This window comes from Drosophila subobscura, chromosome A (assembly GCF_008121235.1).
Source record: "Drosophila subobscura isolate 14011-0131.10 chromosome A, UCBerk_Dsub_1.0, whole genome shotgun sequence".
NCBI lineage: Eukaryota > Metazoa > Arthropoda > Insecta > Diptera > Drosophilidae > Drosophila > Drosophila subobscura.
This window is the reverse complement of record NC_048530.1, coordinates 23,301,733-23,323,733: the sequence shown is the minus strand read 5'-3', so window position 1 is coordinate 23,323,733 and position 22,001 is coordinate 23,301,733. Positions and strand designations below refer to the sequence as shown.

General features: G+C 53.8%; 3 protein-coding genes across 3 annotated transcripts; 2 read left to right on the top strand and 1 right to left on the bottom strand.

The window, feature by feature from the left end:
* Nucleotides 1-16: 16 nt before the first annotated feature.
* LOC117898388 (E3 ubiquitin-protein ligase znrf2) lies at nucleotides 17-3,632 on the top strand. Its single transcript, XM_034807746.1, has 7 exons — nucleotides 17-1,296; nucleotides 1,369-1,495; nucleotides 1,562-1,657; nucleotides 1,726-1,831; nucleotides 1,918-1,988; nucleotides 2,474-2,671; nucleotides 2,738-3,632. The coding sequence occupies exons 1-5, from the start codon at nucleotides 814-816 to the stop codon at nucleotides 1,973-1,975; spliced, it is 870 nt and encodes a 289-aa protein (XP_034663637.1). The 5' UTR covers nucleotides 17-813; the 3' UTR covers nucleotides 1,976-1,988; nucleotides 2,474-2,671; nucleotides 2,738-3,632.
* A 1,243-nt stretch (nucleotides 3,633-4,875) lies between these two features.
* LOC117898346 (serine/threonine-protein kinase Smg1) lies at nucleotides 4,876-21,700 on the bottom strand. The gene is made up of 9 exons (XM_034807682.1): nucleotides 20,930-21,700; nucleotides 20,462-20,870; nucleotides 18,078-20,379; nucleotides 14,386-18,015; nucleotides 9,691-9,983; nucleotides 8,251-9,628; nucleotides 7,180-8,166; nucleotides 6,759-7,116; nucleotides 4,876-6,685 (listed from the first exon to the last, which is right to left on the bottom strand). The coding sequence occupies exons 1-9, from the start codon at nucleotides 21,330-21,332 to the stop codon at nucleotides 6,486-6,488; spliced, it is 9,960 nt and encodes a 3,319-aa protein (XP_034663573.1). The 5' UTR covers nucleotides 21,333-21,700; the 3' UTR covers nucleotides 4,876-6,485.
* LOC117892056 (beta-1 adrenergic receptor) lies at nucleotides 12,156-13,791 on the top strand. Its single transcript, XM_034797988.1, has 3 exons — nucleotides 12,156-12,315; nucleotides 12,567-12,954; nucleotides 13,041-13,791. The coding sequence occupies exons 1-3, from the start codon at nucleotides 12,156-12,158 to the stop codon at nucleotides 13,789-13,791; spliced, it is 1,299 nt and encodes a 432-aa protein (XP_034653879.1).
* Nucleotides 21,701-22,001: the final 301 nt, after the last annotated feature.

Below are 22,001 nucleotides of genomic sequence, written 5' to 3'. Positions count from 1 at the left end.
TTCACATCTCACACACAAAACATCGATTGTCGGGCACCTCTATTTTATAAAATTAATACAAAGAGTACACATAAAACGAAACGAAAAACACAGCGCAGGCTGAACGGTCATTTAAATTAAGAGTGCAGTCAACGCGGATTAAGCGCAGTCACCTCGAGTTTTTGGCATTCGATCCACAGGACAGCATCAACAGCAAGAGCAACAATAACAATCAACTACGCACCGAACCGAACCCCAGGTACCGACCGATTAACGCCTTCCCCGATCCCGACGCCTGCCCGCACTTTTGCACACTCGCACACACACACCAGTGCACGCACACTCGCCAGCCAGCACCCTTCGCTAGCTCGCCGCTCTCCCCCTCGCATAGACACTCATATATACGAAAGAACCCACGCACACACACACTCGCAGATATCATCTATCCGGACGGAGTGGACAGACCGACCAACCGACGGGCATTCATTATCACCGCAGCCCAAAACACACACAAACACACACACACGGCAGTGCTATTGTTGTCTGCTGGCTTTCGACTGCCCACCACCACCCAGCCCACCCAGCCAGCTCCTGCTCCAGCTCGGCGCCCCGTCAAAGGAGTCGCAAGCAGACAAAGGAGCAGCGCAGCGCTCGCCGGCGGTAGGGGGAGTGGCCGGAACTGTCCGGCGCAAGTGCGTCACACAGGCACCAGGCATCAAAGGAGCCCAGAAATCGAAATCAAAGGAGGAGCCGGGGACTGTAGCGGTAGCGGCTAGAGGAGAGGCGGAGGAGGAGGAGCAGCAGCAGCAGTAGCCGGAGCAGGAGGGGTTCCCTATGGGTCAAAAGGCGAGCACACCGGCGACCAGTGGCCAGCAGAGCCCGCGCTCAAGAACATTCTCGAGCAGCTCCACGGGAGCCGCTGACACATCTCCACAAGGTGCGGACTCGGGTGTCGTCGGCAGTCGCCATGTCGTCGGCGGTGATGGCGGCCAGGGATTTAATTTGTTGCGCACGCTGCCGGGACTCCAGGTGTACCACAACCAGAACTCCACTTCCATAGACAGGCAGAGGGCGCGCAGCCTCAGCTCGGTGCCGGACATCCAGCAGCAGCAGCAGCAACAGGGATCCATCACCTCGTCCGGCAGCAGCCCACACGCACACACTCACAATACACACCCACCACACGCCGGCGTTGCTGTGTCCGTGTCGGCGAACCCGGCGAATAGCAACAACAGCTTCTCCGCTGCTGCCAACAACAATGGCACCTCGACGCAATCCTACATGCCCCAAAGACGCACCTTGGGTGACTCCATACGGGTGAGTAAATCGGCGCACTGCACAGCATTCCGATCCACTCATCAATCGGATATTTGGATATGGTCTCCTTAGGATATGGGACTCACTGGTGGAACCATCGCCGAGAGCATCGCCCTGGCCGCCTCTGCCACTTCTGCAAATGGGATCGGACGCGTGTACACAGCCACATCGCTTCCGTCACACATCTGGTCCTTCAATGGTATGTCCTCCAGCTGCCGCATCTCCGCTGCTGCATCTGTGACTCATGTGTGATTCCCTTCCGCAGGTATCAAGTGCCCTGTTTGCAACAAGTTCGTGCTCCCCGACGACATTGAATGCCACCTGGTGATGTGCCTCACGAAACCACGTCTCTCATATAACGGTAGTCTCACCTCCCTTCTCATCCTTTGCCTCGTTTTCTAATGTCTTGATTCTCCTACGCTCCTGCAGAGGATCTTTTGTCGGACGCCAAGGGCGAGTGCGTCATCTGTCTGGAGGACTTGAGTCCAGGGGACACAATCGCACGACTGCCGTGTCTCTGCATCTATCACAAAGGGTGAGGAGGAGTACCTGCCTCAGGAGGAAGGCCTTTGTATTACAGCAGTAGTTATATCCAATGCAATCTGCTTTCTGTGTTTTCAGATGCATCGATCGTTGGTTTGAGGTGAATCGCTCCTGTCCCGAACATCCAGGAGATTAGTAATCCTCATAAGGTAAGTAGCCAGCAAAACATTGAGAAATTTTGGGCTATTACCAATCGGTTATGGGATTTATTAGAGATTCACATACAAATACCCTCAACGGGTTGTACAAAAAGTTAAAAAGATTTTTGGTTTGGGTACCTATCATTACTCGAGATATTTGTTGAGATATTCGCTGTGTGTCTCACAATAATTAATAGTAAGTATACAGTCATGTGAAACAGAGCATTTGCTGAAGTAAGGCCAAGTCTCCTCATTATTTTTCACATGACTGTATGTAGCAATGCAATTGGAGGCTACGTACAAAATCCGAACATGCAATTATCCGCATTGACAAATGTCATGGCGGGGGTAACTGATTGTAAATGGAGAGTGTTGAATTATAGTACTTGGGGCCATTAATCAGAGCTAGCAGCTGCAGCTGCGCTTAATAGTATCGGTACTCCCAGACATATGGCTATGATATCTAATTCGAATATCTTTTGTTTATATTGCAGTGTTTGCTGTTGATGTTTGCTCGTTGAGTTGTTCGTTATGTATGAGATCGGGAAAGTACGGAGGCGGTAGGAAGAGGCGAGAACAAGAACGAGAACTACTGGCAGCAGCACCGTATCCGTGTCAGACGCCAAGTGCCAGTTGCCAGGTGCCAAGAGGTGCGTGGGTCAGGAGCTCCCCAGGCTACAGTTTGGCCAAAAGTATGGTTTTAGATTTTGAAATCTGCATAATAACTAGATACTATATTGATTTTCTTTTCCGTGTAGACATTAAAGTGGAGGGGCTTCCCTTTATAGAGCTACATATATCGGATGAATTGACTTGCCGGCCCTCTCCCCCTGCGTTGCCGTAACGACCCGATTGACTGCTGAAACACACATACAGACCCCACACACCCACACACTCACACAAATCAATTGAAAGAAATTAATTTACAAAATGCTAAACTGGCATTAGGAATGCATATTTTATGATGATATAGAAACGAGAAACCAACCAACCCACAAACACAAATACAAATAAAAACACCAACCACAACAACAACAACCACAACAAGGAAAGAATGCCACAACGTCGATGGATAGATGCGAGGAGGAGGGATCGCGGGATCGCGAGATCGCAAGATCGAAAGATCGAAGGATAATGAAAGATAATGATGGAATGATGGAAATGTTAAGCGAAGCAACCAACCAACCAACAAAAGAATGTCAACCAATGTGATGTTAAATTTTATATTTTGTAACTATAACGATAATGCTGTAATTGTAAATGTAATTGTACGAGTACTATATGTTTATGTATATGTGTATGTCTGTGTGTATGTATTTATTATTTTAAAACAGAACTAAAACACTAGGTTTAAAGAACTAAAAAACAAACCAACAAAAATGAAACCAAGAACACCACAAAAAACCGCAAGGAGCAAAACTCCCAACACACAACAACAACCCACACATATAATACAAATAAAAAAAACATAAATATTATATGCAAAATTAGGAAAAATAAGAATGGAGAAGAGGGAAGGAAACGTTAGATAAAAAAGCAAAGCAACCAAAAAAAAAAAACAACAAACAAAAAGAAAAAAAAGAAGCCGCAAAAATGCGAAAATCTTAAATGTAAATGTTAAACTTCCACACAGAACTTTCAAACTAAGCAAACGAAAACTAAAAATGTAAAATGAAAACTTCCACACAGAACTTTTGAGGCGATTTAAAAGATGTTTCAAGATATGTTCAAAACAATCCCAAAAATTTTAATTTGTGCGTCAGCGTTTTATAGATTAGATTATCGCTAGTTTATACGATTTTTTATAATATTTTATTCCTGTATATTCCTGTTTGTTATCTACATATTGATTGTGTTTTTGTTTTAAACAAAATAAGAGGTACGAACATTTTAATAAGAAAATAAGATAGGCGCGATAATATTTTAAATATTTTTCACCCACTTTGTTCCCCGTTTGTGAAATGTGAGAATTCTGGTCAAACACGAGGTCGTAGCTGGGTTGAGAGGAGGCCTTCGCCTCCAGCCATATCCGATATCCGCCGAAATCCGGTAGTAGTCGTAGGCGTTCAAGCTGTGCGTTTATTACGATTACAATTTACAATACTGTTTTTTTTTATATTTTGGAATGGATGTATTACCAACAACAAATTATATAAACATTTATACTTTTTATTATTGCTCATCCACACGGATCACTTTGATCATGCAGATGATGAATGATCAGCAAAAGTTTCCTTAGCAGCAAGCGGCGGCCGCTCTCGCTCGTAAGAACTATTTTGTAAATGATATACTTTAATGTATTGTACAGATATGTATATATATCTATATATATACACTATATGTATATATATATGAATGTATATGTATAAAAAATAATTGTAACTGTATAACTATAGCGTTGCATTGAACGATTGAGGATTGAGGAACACCGATCCTCTCCGAAAAGGTAGAAATGGATATTCAAACAAAAGAAATTAAAACCAAAAGAAAACGATCAACATAAGGTACTAGCGATTGAAGATTGGCAAATTATTGGTTTACATTTGATAATTGTTTGTAAAATACCGAATAAGTGTAGTAATTGTATGCCAATCACATTTTGTCTTGATCATAGAAAACCCAAAATCACAAGAGAAGGGAATCTTTCAACTTTTTACACCCCAATCGAGAGCGTCAGGAGGTTAACTTGAATCTATGCTCGGTTTATCGATTAAACCAAGTCGATGACTCTCGCGGTTACCACGTAAAATGACAAAAAAATAAACAAAACAAAAAACCGAGAAGAAATCTAGATAATAAACGAGTGATTATATATATACTATATATACAGAAGAAGTCTTTTACTGCAAACTCCTCACGCACCCACACCACACACACAGATTATAACGCACACAAATCATATATCATATTTAATCTTTATTCAATATTTTAACTAAAATAAAATCAGGAAGGGAGGCACACAATCCGAATCAAACCGAGCCCAACCATATATACGCCTTAAACCAGGGACCGTAAATAGTCAATCAGAATAACAATATAGTTGTGGTATATATATATGTATATATATGTACTTTTTCAGCTTAACAGAAAAATCAAACAAATATTTTTTTAAAAAACACCAAGAGGCTGGGGCGAATCTTAACGAAAATAAGGGATTGTTTTTGTATACCCTTGCAGAAGGAGAAGTATTATATTGATTTCGGTTTATGTACATAAACTACATAAGCTACCCACACTAAAATCTCGCTAACATACAACTTGCATTAAAAATAAATGCAAGTGTGCAAGCGCTAATATATCAATTTGATCAACAACTAAACTATATCTAAGTGAAGCGATTATAAAACGTAAATAGTATTGGCAAACACATACTTCGGAGACAAGTTTACAGATTGTGGAGCTGCAAGGGTATATAAATAACAATACAATTCAGTCGTCGATTATCACGTGACATTCCTTCGACAATCCGGAATCACTTAGTTGTTGTACATTCTCATTGCACCGATCGGATTTGTGAATCTACTGATAAAAACCCATCTCAGAATTAAAGGAAAACTGCAAAGCAGGCACGTTTCGAGTGTGCTGTTATTAAATACACGACTCCCATAGAGACCGAATAACGAAGATCTGTAACTATGCCATGGCACGGATATCTGTAGATATCTATAGAGATGTATTAACAAACAAAGTACTGCCATCCCTCTCTTTTTCATTGTGAGGTCATTAAGAGCAGATCCTACATCCTAGACGTTTCTACTTTTGGCTTACGGCTTACGGCTTACGGTCCCTGCCTAAATCTATGGCTTACGTGTCCCGTATGTGGGAGTAGGAGTTGGACAGACAGTCAGGAAGAGCAAGTCGGATGATCTGTATAGGAGATGGGCGAGGGGTGAATATATATATGGGAGGGTAGCTATAATATTGATTACACTTTTTCTTTTCATTAAAATATAAGATTTCAGAGCGAACAGGGGTAGACGCTGGGGAAGGGGTCGGGTTGGTTGGCATAAAATCAGCTTAAAACAAAACAATTTAAAAATTTCCGCAACGAGAATAACGAATATTAAACGTGTCTAGATCCAGCACAGATCGATTTGCATCGGATCGGGTGGTTCTTGAGTCGTTCTGCCCATTGGTGGGGCAGAAAATGTGTCCTGCTTGTACGCCCCTCCCCCTTAACCGTCCATTTGAACGGGGATAAGCTGTCGAGGAGTCCTGTTTCTGGTATCGAATCAACACAATTCGCTTTGTGTCGCTTGTGTCATCCTGTCCGCCATGGCACTGGGGGAGTCTTCCCTGGCTATTGGCTTCTGGGTACTGGCTACTGGCTATAGGCTACAGGCTGGAGGATGCCCAACCTGTCCCGTCCCGGCCAGGCCAGGTCAGGCCAGAAGGCCAAAAGAGTTACCGCTCAAATGTTGAATGTAGTCGTCTGCCCCCTGCTTTGGGGAGTGCGTTTGTTGTATGTCAGTAAGGCCAAATTGCGGCCGTTTATCCTGGCGGGCCCTAGACCCAAGGCGTCCAACCCTCGTAGAGGACGGCCAGATTGTCCGGATTGGTGGCGTCGCTGATCACATGGTCCACCTGCTCGGCAATGCTGCTCCGCTGGCTGCCGTCCGGGTCGCGGCCCTCCAGCTTCATGCGTATCTTCTTCCAGACGGACACGCCATAGGCATTGCGCTTCTGTTCGTGTAGATTTGCGGCTCCTTTAGGGGGGTGAATGCAAGAGAGGGAGAATAGCTTTAGTTTTGGACAGGGATTCGTGGGAACAGCGCGTACCCTTGGTGTGCGTAAAGGTGTCGTAAGTGAGGGAGTCAGAGTCGGCGACCTGCAGCAGCAGCTCCTTGATCCGCTTAAAGTATTCGCTGGCCTCCTGGCCGGCCATGGCCTGGATCTGCTGCAGCTCACTCCGCCAGCCGGCGACCAGCTCCGTCGGCAGGATGTGCCGCTCCGCGCAAAGGTCCTTGCGCAGGGCAGTTAGGTGCTCGAGGAAGCTCTGCAACAGCAGCTGGCTGTCGCGCAGATGGTCACACAGCTGCTGCACATCCGCGGGCACACCCTTGCCCCCGTGCCCCATGGCCTTCGCATTGGAACAAAAGTTGCCCACAAAGAAGCGCGGAGCATGCTCCAGCAGACGCTGTGGGGAATCGGAGAATCAGATAATCAGAAGAGAGACTAGAGCACAGGGCTCGAGACTTACCTGCGTCTCCTTGAGCAGGGTGCAGATGAACCGCAGCTTGGCCTGCTGCTCTCCGGAAAGTATGGCAAACTCGCGCTGCACCTTGCACGTCTGCTCCTCGATCAGGCCGTGCACATTCTGCAGCCAGTAGTCGTCGATGCCATCCTCGGGGTCCAGCAACTCGACCACTGCCTGCTCCACACCACTGACGCTGGCACAGCTCGCCTTCCAATTGCCGAACGCGCCCAGCCATTGCTCCAGATGGTTGTGCAAGGTTTGGATCTCCAATCCGGATCCCACCGCATCTGCCACGACCTGCTCCAAGTGGCAGACGGCACTGGCTCCCTCGCTTAGCTGACGGACGAGGGCCACTTGGTCTGCCACCTGTCGGCGCTGCTCCTGCACATTGCGCAGCATGCTGTCGATGTGGTTGCGGTTCCAGTTACTCCGCAGCGCCTCCAGCTGCCCCAGCTGTGCGTCCAGGCCGAGCAGCAGCTGCTCCAGCCCATCAACGGTCCGCACCATTTCGCCCCAGCTCTGGCCAATGTCCGACACCAGCTTGCGGCGGCAAATGATATGCGGGCCGCCACGCAGCTGCGCTCCGAGGGCCTCTGAGTAGCCCCAGAACTGGGCGGAGCCCACCAGCGAGTGGAGTTCAATCTGCTGGCTGATCAAGGCCACCTCCTGCTCCTGCTGCATCAGCCCCGCATCCGTCTGCAGCGCCATGAAGAGGCCACCGCACAAATGATCGGCCTTCTCCACATCCAGCGACGTAAAGGTGTTCTCTGGCGGCTTGCAGGTGGAGCCGTAGCCCTTGTAGTAATCATGGGCCACCAGGGGCAGCAATCCTTCCAGGCACTTCTTCTGTATGCAGTGCACCAGGGTGCCCATGGGTCGCGCCATCTCGCGCACATCGCAGCTGCTGCTGGCCCCCAAGGTCTGGTGGATCACGCGGAAGAAGCAGTTGTCGCTCAGCTCCAGGTTGTGTTCCTTAAAGAGGACAAGTTCCTGTTGCAAAAAAGAACAGAAATACAAATTAGTTCGAATAACTAATTCAGGAGTTCAGGTGAATGGCGGGAGGGTAGGGCGTACCAGGTATTGCTGGGCATGGGTGGCACTGATGTCTTCGATCCGCTGCTTCAAGCACCTTCGCATATCATCGAGCAAAGTGGCAACCAGCTGGAACTGCTGGTGGATCGGCTGCAGGGAGAGCATGAATCGCTGCTGCTCGCTGGTCTCCTTGGGCCGCTGTTCGGCCAGCTCCAGAGAGTCGCTGTAGAGCTGCTGCAGCCTCTTCGACCCCAGCTTGGAGAGCTCCTCCAGCTGATCGAGATTGGGCTGCAGCAGCAGCTGCCGGAATATGCTCGCGGGCAGGTCGTACGCGAACAGGCGCTGCAGCTGCATGAGGGCTGCCAGCAGGGTCTCCAGCTGGCCAAGATACAGGTCCTGCTCCTGCTGGTCATTGTCGCCGCCGCTGGTGCCTCTGGCACCCATTACACCATGGCACATGGACCGAATCACGTGGATGTAGCGCAGCTGATGCTGCAGCAGCTCTTTGTCCTGCTCGTCGAGGGCCTGCGCCTCGTAGGAGCGGAAGGAGGCGCTGGCCATGTCCAGGGTGCGCATCAGGCAAGAGTTGAGCAGCAACAGGCTGCAGTCGGACTGCTGAATCCGCTGAAGGAAGGTGGCCGTTGACGTCGGCGACACGAGACTGAGGATCTGCACCTGCTTGACGGACAACCGCTGGGCGGAGTCGTGTAGCTGGCAGCCGAGATGCAGCCAAACCACCTCCAGCGTCTCGGCCAGATTCGTCACGCTCTGCGTGCTGATGGAGGGGCTGTTGGCCGCCAAATCGACGGCCCCCTCCAGCTGCAGGTAGGCCGCATAGCTGTCGTGGAAGCGCACCATGAGGTTCTGCCGGTGGCACTGGTTCGGATAGAAGGCCATAACGGCCGCATACTGCTGCATAAGATCCGCGCAGTGGCGAGCCACCTCGTTGATGCCAACCAGCAGTGAGTCCACCTGCGTGCGCGTGCTCTCGATGCCGGCGAGCAGAGCTCCGGGCACGTACATCTGGAGTACATCTGCCAGGGCGAGGTGCTCCTCGTGCCAGCTGCCCTCCACTGGGTGCAGCGACTGCAGCTGGGCGTGCAGCTGCGAGAGGTGGTACGGCTGCAGGCACAGGCTGTAGCTGGCGAGGAGGCACTGGACGAACGCAAAGTCCGCCCGCCGCTCCACCGTCAGCTCCATGAGAGCGGTCAAGTGTTTGCGCGTCTGCTGCAGACGCAGCGGGGCCGTGTTGAAGCTGTGGCTCTTCATGGCCGGCCCCAGGGATTTAATCTCCGCCACCAAGGCGCTGCGCTCGTTCAGCTCCTCGAGCTCCCTCTCTGCGGCCAGGCGCTGCGCTTGCGCCGCCTCCAAGTTGCCCAGCTCCTGGGCCACTTCCTGCAGCTGCAGTAGGATTTCATCCCTAAAAGGAAAAGACGAGGAAGTTAGATCATAAATCAATCGACCCATGGGCGGATTACTCACTCATTGGTGGACCAAAACTTGTGCAATTGGGCGAGCTTCTCGGTGAAAAGCGGACGCTTGGCCTCCCAGTCAGGGGCGCGATGCCTCTGGGCCTTGTCCTTGTTCTTGTGGCACTTGGCGCCACCGTTCTCCGGCTGCTTCGGATTGATGGAGCGACGCTGTGTCTGGGCATCGTCATTGAGCGTCCAGTCCACCAGGGGATCGTAGACAAAGGCCTCGAGCAGGGTCAGCAGGGTCTCGCGCTCCTTCCGCATCACCTTCAGCACGTACTCACAGCCCAGACGAAAGGCGCCCTGCAATGGATGATGACACAACCATAATTAATATTGCTTAATGACCGCCCCCGCCGCCACACCCACACCCACACCCACACCCCATAAATGCAGACCAATGAAGCGAGTACGAGTAGATCATAAAACTGTATCCAAAGCGGATAAAACACAACCGCGACAATCGGTTCAGATATATGTATTTATGGGTGGTATCCTATAAACCAGAACCATCAGCCATCGAACCATACCATAACCATGTTCTACATGGAAGGGAGCTCCTCCCTTCCTCTCCCGCTGTGGGCCTCTCCGCCAGCGGAGGACCACGACTGGGATTCTAATCGCTATTTACAATTGCAGATTGGCCCGTAATTCATGCGATAAGCTCCGCCACGAATCGCGTTCTCGCCTTTCAGGGAGTCTACATGTATCTATATCTATATCTGTTGTATCTATTGTTCAGATTTTGTGGCCACATGTGCCGCTCCCGCATGAGCCCCAGCCCCAGCCACCGCCACCGCCACCGCCACCGCCCGCTAGCCTCATGGCATGCCTCATTCTCGGTTGATTCTTTCTTGATTGCCCCACATGGCCCCCGTATCTATCTGGCTGTGTATCTCTGCACCCATCTACCTATCGCAGATACTTGAAACATTTGTACTCTATGCCTACATCCATGTGCACATTGTACTTGAAATAATAGATGGGTTCGATCTCCTTGCAGATTCGAGGGTTCGAGGGTTCGAGGTGATCAAATCATCCGTCATTCTGGGATCATGGGCGTATACTTAGGGGGAAAGTCAGCGACCGAGTGGCGCTGCTGCACGGCTGCATGATGCGTGACACGCATTTTCCCTTTTTATACCCGGTACTCTAAGAGTAAATAGGGTATATTGTATTTGTGCACAAAGTGAATGTATGTAACGCACAGAAGGAAACGTTTCCGACCCCATAAAGTATATATATTCTTTATCAGCATCAATAGCCGAGTCTATGTCTGTCTGTCTGTCTGTCCGTCTGTCCGTCTGTCCGTCCTGATGAGCGCCTAGTACTCAGAGACTATAAGAGCTAGAGCCACCAAATTTTGCATCCAGACTTCTGTATGCTCACACTGTTACAAGTGTATTTCAAAAAAGAGCCACGCCCCCTTCCGCCTCCGCAAAAGGGCGAAAACCTCCCAAATCTACAATTTTGCAGATAGCAGGAAACTAATATTATAGCCACAATGAAGAAATTTTCAGTGGCCAAACCCACCCCGTCCCGCAGCATTCACACTCCGCTTCGCGCTGTTTATGGCCTCTGCCTGACACAGCTCTGCCTCTGCCTCTGCCGCGACTCTGCAGTGTGTGTCTATAGGAGAGGGTGGCGAGCTTAAGGAGCGTGTTGGCGTGAGCAGTGTTGTTGATGTAGATGACAGATGAAAGGTAAAGGTAAAGTGCAGATGTAGTACTGAGTGCCGGGTATAAAAGTTGTGACGCGTAAGAAGCGTCTCACACGTCCCTTCTCGTTTGCGATTGATCTTGGATCTTTCTCATATCTCGCAATATGTTCATGCAGTTTTTAAGTCAACCGAGGGGAGCTGCTGTACGTATAGATATATGTACGAGCGGTACGAGAGGTACGAGCGGGGGGAGGAATATCCATCTGCAAATTAGCCACACGACAACACGGTGTGGGCCACATGCAAAAGGCCCAGTGGGTGCGACAGACTCGACAGAGCTAATGCGCATAGATATCACTAGATATTGACAGGGATACGAACTTGTCAACTGCTGGGGAGACAAACATACAAATCTAACCATCAACCCGGTGCGAGTGCTCAGTTATTTTGGGGATTGTATCACCGGAGCTGGAGCACATTGAAGAACCCCGAAAAACTTTATCGTTCTATTTTTGTTTTGTTTTTTTGGGGACCGACGACGACCCAGAGACCCAAAGGCTAATCTGTGAAACCCCCCAGCGGCGGATCTGTTGCTGTTATTTGCCCATTCCCATCGCCCATCGCCCATTGCAGCTCCATGGCTTTCGGTGGCTTTTCGACTGCTGTTCCCTGATGTTCTATGCTCTGGCCCGGGGGCTTATCGACGGATTGCGGTTCTCACGCTGCGGATCTCTGTCGTTCTGTCGTTATCAGTGCACAATACTGATGATGATGATGTTGTGTATTAATGATGCTCATCATCATCAGCGATGACGATGGTGACACCGCGACAGCCACTGGCCATAGTCAGAGTCAGAGTCAGAGTCAGCCAGAGCCAGCGGAACGTCAACAACAAACGACGCCCACGAATATCTGCACTGAATAGCGACACGAAGCACCCGAAGAACCGAAGTCCTTGCCCCATGGACGTACGCGGTTTCTGTTCTATCTGCTGGCCCACTGCCAGATGGTTGCCCACTGGCGTCGCGTGCGTTTGGATCTGCTCTCGTAAACGTAATTTCGGGGCATTTTCTGTGTTCTGTTTTGCGGCCGCCTCATGGCCCTTGTGGGGGAATCATATCCGATCATGTGGAATGCCGTACAGAATGCCACCAAATGGAACGATTCGCTCATGCAGGAGGAGAATGATCATACAGCAGGAGCAGGAGCAGGAGCAGGAGCAGAGCTAGGCGCAGCAGCAGCAGCAGCAGCAGGACTCCAATCCTCCGGCCTGAGTGCGGTCCATCTGCTCTGGCTGGCCATCAATGCGCTGCTCTTTGTGCTCATTCTGGGCGGGAATGTGCTCACAATTGTCGCCGTTCGCACATGCCGCAACCTGCGCTCCGTCATCTCCAATCTGTTCATCCTCTCGCTGGCGATATCCGACTTTTGCGTGGGCCTGGCCCTGCCCTACCACCTGGTGTTCTACATGGGCTCCGACCTGGGCGCCATGCGGGGACCCTGCCTGCTGCGCTTCTTCCTGTTCATCTGCGCCTGCTGCGTCTCCATGCTGACGCTCATCTCGATAGCCGTCGACCGGTACATAGCCGTGGTCTATGCGCTGCACTACAGAAGGTACGGCTCGGCTCACACGCTCCGATCACACTCTTGCCATCTCTTCCTTCAATTCGAATTCATTCATTTCTCATTGCTTATGGCAGATACATGACGCGTCGTGTGGCGTATGCCATCATCACATCCAATTGGTGTGCGGGCGCCCTGGTGGCACTGATGCCGGTGTTCTGGAACCGCTGGACTCTGGCGCAGGCCTGCGAGTTCGACGAGGTCCTGTCCCCGGGGTACGTGGCTGGGGTTATTACGCCCGGATTCGTAATCATTTGGATCTGCATGTTGATGGTCTACTGGCGGATAATGCGCGAGGCCTCCAAGCAGGCGCAGCGGCTGCGGCATGCCACATGCGTGGTCTACAACACGGACAGCAGCAGCAGGGGCCTGCTGCATCCGGACTGGAAGAGCGTCCAGATTGTGGTCTTCATCATGGGCTGCTTCACGCTCTGCTGGCTGCCGTACTTCTGCGTCGCAATCGCCCAGCTCTTTAGCATCTGCCGCAGCAGCTCGATGATCTACAAGACCACCTTCTCGCTGGCCATCGCCAACTCTGCTCTCAATCCGATCATCTACTCGTGGAAGAACTCCGGCTTCCGGCGCGCCTTCGCCCAGACCCTCTGCTGCAAGTCGACGCGCTTCTGCCACGTCGACGGCGCTGGCGACGAGGAGGCCGATCATCTGCCGCCGTACAGCAAGCATCGTATCGATGGGGAGATGGAGGCGGCCTGCTCCTCCGCCTCATCGTCGGCTGCCTACCACACGGCCATCAAAACCGACTGTAAGTCCAAGCCCACTCAGTCTCCGTCTCAGTCCCCTCCCTCCACCCACCCGGCCACTCAGTGAACTTTCTCAATAAAGCACCCGAGCAAATAAATTCATATTTGGATCTTAACTTGAAGATCAACCGAAGAGGATCTTGAACTCATAACTTAGGAACTTCTATGAAGTTCTCATATCTAGTATGGAACGCACCTGCTCCTAGCTGCTGCCATTGCTCTGCCATTTTGTATGGGCAACCCGCACCAGCCAGCCACGCACAAGCGAAAAACAAAGAAGAGAATGCCCGAGAATGCCCGAGAATGCCCGAGAATGCCCGAGAATGCTCCTCTTGAGTCTCGCTCAAAGTTGTTGTTGTTTTTTTGGATCAACATAACTGATCTATAAAATGGGAAAGGTATCCCAATATCTACCATAGAATGTCTAAGATAGAGATCCGAAGACTGAAGCTCTGCAAAGTCTGACTTCAAAGACTTATCCTCATTAGGGAAGCGCTTTACAATGGGAATCGTACATGATTCGAACTGAATGTCTATCTACTGTTGTGACACATTTGAGGAAGATATGCCGCAAGAGTGGTGCAGGAGAAAAGGGAGTATGCCCCAAAATGGTCGAAAGTTCTAGTGGACAATTATAGATAAGGGTAAGAATAAAACTTACCTCGATGCCAGTGATGCCGAGGGCATTGATCAAATTCTGTGTGAGGCGGAAGGGCACCTTCTCGGGTATGCGTAGCGTGCGGCCCTTTTCGAAGCAGACGTTGTAGTCGATGTGAACGATGTCGCCGCTGCCGAGGTTGATGAGCACATTGTCCAGATGGCGATCCCCCAAGCCGATGACATAGCCGATCATCGACATGACGGACATGCAGGCAGAGTAGCGGCGCACGGACTGGCGCCACTCGGCGGCATTTCCCGACTGGCACCACAGCTCTCGGGCGAGCAGATCGCTGGGCGTCTCATCCGACAGTTCGCCGAGGACCTGCCGCAGGGCGGCAATTGGCCACTGGCGGCGCGGATCGTTCACGCTGAGCCCGCTCTTGGCCAGCAGCGGCGTCAGTTTGTTGTAGAAGAGGTCTGTGAAGCGATGCGAGGGGGCACCGCCACCGCCACCGCCTGGGGACGGGGCCGGCTGGCGCTGCTGCCACTTCTTGTAGAGGGCGAAGAGCGGCGTGACGCCATCCACCCAGCTGATGAGGCCCGACTGTGGTCCCAGCGGGATCACCGAGTAGTGGTGGGCGCGATAATAGGTGGTCGCACCGCCGGGGCGGGGCTGGTCGCTGCGGCAGGCCATAATGGCGTTCGAGATGGACAGAAACTGCATGATGCGCTCGTCCAGATGCAGATCCTCCAGACCCTTGAAGAGGAACGTGTACCGCTGCCCGTTGCTCCCGTAGAAGGCCACCTTCTTGGGCTTTGTCTTTGTGGGCAGAATGCACACTGTGCCCTCGACACTCTCGATGTGCACCTGATCGGGTTCCTGGTCGCCGCCGTAGCTTTCCTGCTCGTCCAGGCCGGGCATGGAGATGCGCATGCGGCCGATGCCGCACAGCACGGGGCTGACTGTCTGCATCTTGAGGGTCATGGCCGTGCCTCGGATCATGTTCGCCTGCAGCGTGTGATACAGCTGCTTGAGCTTCTCCCAGGCCTCCGGGTAGCGTCGCGTTCGCAGCACCTCCAGCGTGGACTTGATGTGCACATCGAATCGCTTGCGGAAGCTCCGCTCGTAGCTGGTCTCCGGCGCACGGGCTGTGAACGCCACAAGGGCCTCCAAGTCGAGCAGCAGCTGCGGCCGCCAGCTATTGAAGCGGTTGTTCTTGCCCTCGTGGTCGTCCGGCTTGAATTCCGTGGCAAAGGCATTCACGCGCCCCACATAGGTGTTGTAGATGTGCGCCAGCGAGTGTATCCAGTACTCGTCCCACAGCAGGCACACCCTCCGCAGCTCCTCGACCATCAGCTGGACATGCTGCACGGCCTCGGGTGCCTGCTTGGACAGGGCGCCCAGCAGGTAGCCATAGCACGAGTTTTTCTTATCCTTTGGCTCATCCTTTTCCTTCGCCTTCTCCTTCGCCTTCTCCTTATCTTTGTCTTTGTCCTTCTCCTGCTGCTGCTGCTTCTCCCGATTGGCACCAACGACGGCGGGAAAGATCACCAGCTGGGGGCGACTCTCGGCGAGGCGGCACAGCAGAGCGCACACGCTCTTCCGGACGTAGGGCTCGTGATGGTAGAGGCGGCTGAACAGCTGCGGTATGATCACCTTCCAGGGGGCAATGGGCGTGGTGCGGAGTCCCTGCTCGAGGACGTCCTGCAGCCCGCTGGCATGCTTCACAATCAGCCGCAGTAGGCGCAGCGTTGTGGTCACCAGATTGCTGTCGTCCACCTGGAGTCTGGCATCCCCCTTCTGGCAGCTGCTCAAGCCGGCACCGGATGCCCCCGTTCCCTGGCACGCTCCCGCCTTGATGCTGAGATACTGGAAGTAGGAGCGAGCCGCATCCTTGTAGAAGTCGTACGTGTTGGCAATGGCCTGTCGCCAGATGCGCAGGATCTCGTCCAGCACACTGTCCGGCTGGCACTCCAGCAGGCTCAGCCGACGCAGGCAGCTCTTGGAGGCCTCGTCGTCGCGTATCTTCGCCGCCTCGGGGCACACCTCGACGCAACCGGCGGGCGGCTGCTCCATGCTGAGCGCCTGCAGCAGCTCGTTGAGGCGTTCGCTCTCCAGCGGCGTCTGCCGGTCCAGCGCACGACTGAGGGCAGCCACGTCCGACTGGGAGAGCACACTGCCGCTGTCGACGATCTTCTTGCCCCAGCGATAGGACCAGTTGCCGTACGCGATCAGCGCCTCCTCGCAGTTGGGCCGCTGCTCGAGGCTGGCATGGATGAGGCGAGCCACCAGACGCTCCCCCTGGGGAATGGCCACCAGTTGGGTGGAGCTGGAACCGCGCGTCAGCGGGCATTCGGGCAGCTCCTCCAGCAGCTGGTCGATGGCGGGCGACTGGAGATTAGGGGCCAGGGCCATGGCATTCCCATTGCAGCTGCTTCGCGCGCTTATCCACTCCGAGAGGGTCAGCAGCAGGCCCGCGCCCATATCCTGGTGGGTGTGGCTGCCCCTCCGGTGCAGGCTCAGGCACAGGGAGGCGCACACATTGATGGCTGGCCCCAGATCCGAGCTGCTGCACGGCGTTTGCGTCTGCTGGAGGTGCAGGCACTTGGCCAGTTCGCTGTGGCTGCGCAGCACCTCCGCGTTCTGCGTGTCCAGGATGTCGCTGCCACTGAGGGTGATCTCCTCCAGCGGCTGGCCATAGTACTGGGTGAGCAGCGACTGGCATGTCTGCAGGTTGCCCTCGTCACGGGCTGCGGCCGCTGCATCGAGGCAGAGGGTCTCCCAGCTGCCGGGGGCGCAGTGCTGGCGCAGGAGCTGCGTCCAGGCCAGGCAGCGGATCAGAATGTCGCTGGAGATGTTCGTGGGACGCCGCCGCTCCTCTATCAGCGGCAGCAGGCTGAGCTCCTGTCCACTGGCGAGCCCCTGGACAATGTGCTTGAGGAGGATGAGCTCGCGGCAGGCACGCTTGTCGCTGCTGGGATTCAGCAGGCTCTCGCGCCAATGGAGGTCCATCAGGTGGCAGGCCTGGCTCTCGGGCAGGCGTATCGGCTGCTGCTCCACCAGCGTCTTCTGCAGCATTATGTCCTCCAGCCGGCGGCGCACATGGAAATTGGAGAAGCTGGCATGGCCGTGGCTGAGGCTGTGACTGTGACTGTGGCTCGCACCGCTCTCCCAGTGGCTTGGCCACAGGCTGAGCTGCTGCAGGGCCAGGTCGAGCTCCTCGGAGTTGTTGGCGCTGGAGCAGTTTTCGTTTCGTGCGAGCAGCCGCTCCAGTGCAGTTACATCCACGTTGCGGCACTGCAGGAAGGGGTTGAGCTCCTTGTCCTCGGGCCGGAGCAGCTTGTGCTGCTTTATGTCCACCAGCAGCGACCACTGGCCCGTGTCCTGGAGACACTGCATCATCTGGGCGAGCACAAACTGATGCGTGTGCGGCTCTAGCTCCTGCCCCTCGCCCTCAGCGGCCAGCACGCTCTGGTAGCCGCTTAACGCAGCCTCTCTGCGTCCGGCCGCCTGCTCTGCCGCATGCTGCAGCCACTGGTAGGACTTGCCCCCACTGCTGCACTTGGCTCGCGCCCACACGTACAGGCCTCGTAGCGAGTCCGCTTCCTGGCAGCTGATCCAGGCCCAAGCGAGATACACCAGCGCCTGGCTGTACGTGGCATCCTGCGTCTTTGTCGTCATCAGAATTTGCTGAAAGAATGGGAATGGAATAGGAATTAAAACCGCTGGATAATGGCGACAGCGACACTCACTTGGGCATAGCGTATGACCAGCTCTGGCTGATGGATGTGCATGGCTATGATGACGACGCCGATGCGGATGCGATTGAACCACGACGTGCAGGTGGGATTGTTCAGGCGAAAGAAGGCGGCCACCGGCTTCTCGGGTGGTCGCAGGGCGAAGGCGCTGCCCTCGGCCGCATTGTAGATGAGCTTCTCGAGGGCATCGAGGAAGCCCAGCAGCATGGACAGGTTCACCTGGATGGCCGTGAGCTGCTCCAACGAGAGGCCGCCGAGGGAGGAGCGTTCCGCCTCCTTGGCGCAGCCGCTGAGAAGGCGGGCATGACGCATGATGACCGCCTCGAAGCCCAGGAACGTCTCCTGCGGCTTGCCGAGCGTCGTGCGCAGCCGCTGATCGACGCAGTAGCGGGCCGCCTCGAACTGCAGCCAGGCGGCGGCCAGGCGCTGGCAGCGGCGCGTGCACTGTGACAGCTTCTCCTGCCGCTCATCGGGCGGCGCCACCTGGTAGCTGCGGACGAACAGTTCACGCAGGCAGTGCGTCAGCTGCTCCTGCTCCGGCCGCTGCAGGTGCTCCACAAACTGCTGGAACACGTTGTCCCGCACGGCGCTGCACTGGCTCATCTTCTGCTGCCAAACGCACACCCGACGGCCCTGCAGCCCCGACTCGAACAGCGTCATGTGCAGCGGCAGGTGGGCGTAGATCTGGGCATAGGGGGCGTGCCCGCTGGTCGTGAGAACCTGCAGCTGCTGCAGTGCCGTCTCGCGATACAGGACGACCAGGTCCTGTTTGGAGCGTAGGGCCTCGGGGCCAAAGTCGAGCACTGCCTGCATGCAGGCGGCACTCTCGAGGGGACGCCACTTGGCGGCGACACCGCCAATGCTGTGGCAGATGGCCATGAAGTGCTCCTGCTCCAGCAGCAGCGGCGCCTGCTCCCGGCACTCGGACAGCAGCAGCTGGGTCCATTGCAGCAACTGCTTGAGGTTTTCGGTGGCCAGGCGGCCGGCCTTCGTGAGGATGTTGTCCAGGAAGCGGAGGATGCACTCGAAGCTGTGCGCCGTCGGCGAGATGTTCTCCTTGGAGGGATCGGGCTCGCGGAAGAGCGTGGAGTTGGTGCGGAAGTTGTGGTTCGCCTGGCAGTGGACGACTAGCAGGCCGAGGAGCGCTTGATGCGTGGTCGGATGCTTGGCCCAGAGGCCCACGTCCTGGGCGCGGCAGTTGCAGATCAGCAGTCTCAGGATCGACGGCTGGCAGGCGTACAGCCCAATGATGGCGGACGTCTGCTTGGCGAGGGCCGCCAGTGCGGCCAAATGGAAGATGAGCATTATTTCGGCCTCATCGCAGCCCAAAGGGGTTTGGCTGGGGGTTGGCTCTCGCAGCTCCTGGATGCAGACATCGATGTCCTTCACCAGATGCCCATACGCCTGCTGCAGCAGAGGCACGTTCTTGATGAGCAGCGTCTCCTGGCAGGTGCGTAGCAGCATCTTGTATGCCGCACCGCCCGTCTGGCGACGCACCGCGGCCACATAGGGGTGACCGTCGGGGCCCGACTGAAAGATCAACTGCACCAGGCTGGCGGGCAGGCGGACACGCAGACGACGCACCGTGCAGAGCAGCAGATAGAGTGCACTCTGGCGCTGGGGCTCGCTGAGGTGGTCCATCGACTCGAACTGGCCGAGCAGCACCTTCTCCAGGTGCTCGGACGGCAGGGTGCCGCCGCAGTTGTGAAGCAGACAGATGGACAGCAGCTCGTTGATGTTGATCAGGGCGTCTGCATCCGCATCTGGGTGGAGGAGGACACTTGGCATGATTCTGGTGATGTGATCGACGGCCACCTTGACAATCGACTCGCAGTCGGGATGGCCCTGGAATATCTGCATGCGGACGGCGCACTTGAGCAGCGTATTAAAGGCGCCCACAAATGCGCCCAGCCGCTCCGACCAGCTTCCCGTCCGCTGGCGGTCGTTCTCCTGCTCGTGCTCGTCCTCGAGCACCGTAATGTCCTCGACAAACTGGGCCAGCAGGCCGTAGCTGAAGTCGATCTGTTTGCTAAAGTATGGCGTCAGCTGTTCGAGCACCTGGGCGCAGTGGGACCTTAGGCGCTTCGGCTGTCCCTGCTCCAGCTGCCAGCCGATGATGATGTCCACCACGTCGGTGAAGTGGCACTCGAAGGGATGGCGATAGCTGTGCGAGAACTGCACAATGGCGCTGCTGACATCCATGAAGCTGTCGGCACTCTCCGCGCTCTCCAGAAAATCCTTAAGCATCAGCATCATCTTCTCGGAATACAAGTGCAGATCGCAGCTCGTGTCAAGGCTGTGTGGAACATAATGGAAGAGAAGCAATTGGTTGTTCAGTTAAATCGATAAGGATCGATCGATCGATGATGTGCTCGCACCTTAGTGTGGTTCTCAGGGCGACTATCAGGTAGTGCTGCATGCGCTTGCAGGTGCGATAGTTCTTCACAATGAACTCCTCGTAGATGGGATAGGCCAGGCGATTGAGGTAGCCCATCAGGCCGAGGGTCTTGCTGCACTCCTCGAGGACGGGCGGGGCGCAGTGCTTGTACAGCATCAGCATGCTCTCGAGCACAAGATCGAAGGAGCGCGCCATATATGCCATGTTCAGGGGCGTACGGACGGCCACAGCCAACTTGCTGCACAGCTCGAGCGCTGCCGCGCTATTAGTCTCCGTGTGCAGGCGACGTATGATCTTGGTGAGACGCAGGTCATCGGAATTTCCTCCCCCATGGTGGTTACTGCTGTTGCTGTTGCCCGCCTGCTTGTTGGCAATTTGATCGCGCTCGCCTGCGGGAGCAGATTAATGGACACACTCGAAAGACAATACGTGAGGGCATGGGACTCACCTTTGCAGGGATACCCCCTTCGCAAACACTTTGTGGCAGCGAATGCCATTTCCGGAGGCATGTTGGCATTCCGCGACATCATGGGCGACATTCCCGTACAAGTGGCAGTGCCAGAGCCAGAGCCCGCAGCAGAAGCGGCGGATGCAAAGGCCTGCGCCACAGCCGCCTCGTGATTCCACATCGATTCGCTGGCACAGCTGTAGCTATCGCTGGCTCCATACAGCATGTGGTTGTTGCTGGCATTGCCGTTGGTGTTTCGCAAAACGCGGTCTAGCTGCACACGCAGGGCGGACGCTGATGCGGATGTCGATGCGGACGCGGACGCCTCTTCCTCGGCTTCATAGTCGCTGTCCACGGAAAGTGCTCTTCGCATTGAATAAACTGACGGCACTACCGCAGACATCAAGTATCCCTCACGGTCTTCATTCACGCACTATGTTCAACGCACACCTTACTTTTTCTTTGGATTTCTTGGTCTTTGAATGCTCTGCTATATAGGTGGGTGGCACGTTATCGCGATCGATGCGATAGTTCGATAATGCCCTTGATCGAGAAGCTACGCGATGGCCCACTAACGTTGGTGGTACGATCAGCAAATGCACATCAGGCCGCACAGGAGTCCTTGGAGCACGAGAGGCTTTACTTTCTTTGAATGAAATCCTTGGGGCTTGTGTAAAGCATGGCCTGCCTTGCTTGACAAGTAGCAGATCGCAGCACAGACTGGAAGCCTGTCAAAACGTTCATTGAACTGTCGCATTGCTGAAAAGTAATTTGTTTCAATTTGTTTCCTACTGGGCTTTAAAATATGAATCCAGGACCTCTTTAAAAAAGACAATGAGGGTACTCGCGTAAGTGGTGAAACAAACAATTTATATTTCTTAAGTTTAACGAGTTTAGTTTTTTGTTGTGCTTAAGTTACTTATTTATTCGATGTACCAAAGATTGTTAAAAAGAAAACTCGTAGTAAATAGTATGAAAATAATTACCAAAACTGTTAGAACTCAACGTGATTTATTAGGTACAAGCAGCTGCCACGATATAAATCCAGTCGAAAACCATTCGCGGAAGAACA

Excerpts from the sequence above, each read along its gene's own strand:
- LOC117898346 (XM_034807682.1), bottom strand. The coding sequence starts at position 21,332 with ATGTCTGCGGTAGTGCCGTCAGTTTATTCAATGCGAAGAGCACTTTCC. Across the intron at positions 9,984-14,385 it reads TCGGCATCACTGGCATCGAG|GGCGCCTTTCGTCTGGGCTG; the intron begins GTAAGTTTTATT and ends CATCCATTGCAG. Across the intron at positions 7,117-7,179 it reads CCCTGCTCAAGGAGACGCAG|CGTCTGCTGGAGCATGCTCC; the intron begins GTAAGTCTCGAG and ends GATTCCCCACAG.
- LOC117892056 (XM_034797988.1), top strand. The coding sequence starts at position 12,156 with ATGGTGACACCGCGACAGCCACTGGCCATAGTCAGAGTCAGAGTCAGA. Across the intron at positions 12,316-12,566 it reads TTGCCCCATGGACGTACGCG|TAGGCGCAGCAGCAGCAGCA; the intron begins GTTTCTGTTCTA and ends CAGGAGCAGAGC. Across the intron at positions 12,955-13,040 it reads TATGCGCTGCACTACAGAAG|ATACATGACGCGTCGTGTGG; the intron begins GTACGGCTCGGC and ends TGCTTATGGCAG.
- LOC117898388 (XM_034807746.1), top strand. The coding sequence starts at position 814 with ATGGGTCAAAAGGCGAGCACACCGGCGACCAGTGGCCAGCAGAGCCCG. Across the intron at positions 1,658-1,725 it reads ACCACGTCTCTCATATAACG|AGGATCTTTTGTCGGACGCC; the intron begins GTAGTCTCACCT and ends ACGCTCCTGCAG. Across the intron at positions 1,832-1,917 it reads CTCTGCATCTATCACAAAGG|ATGCATCGATCGTTGGTTTG; the intron begins GTGAGGAGGAGT and ends CTGTGTTTTCAG.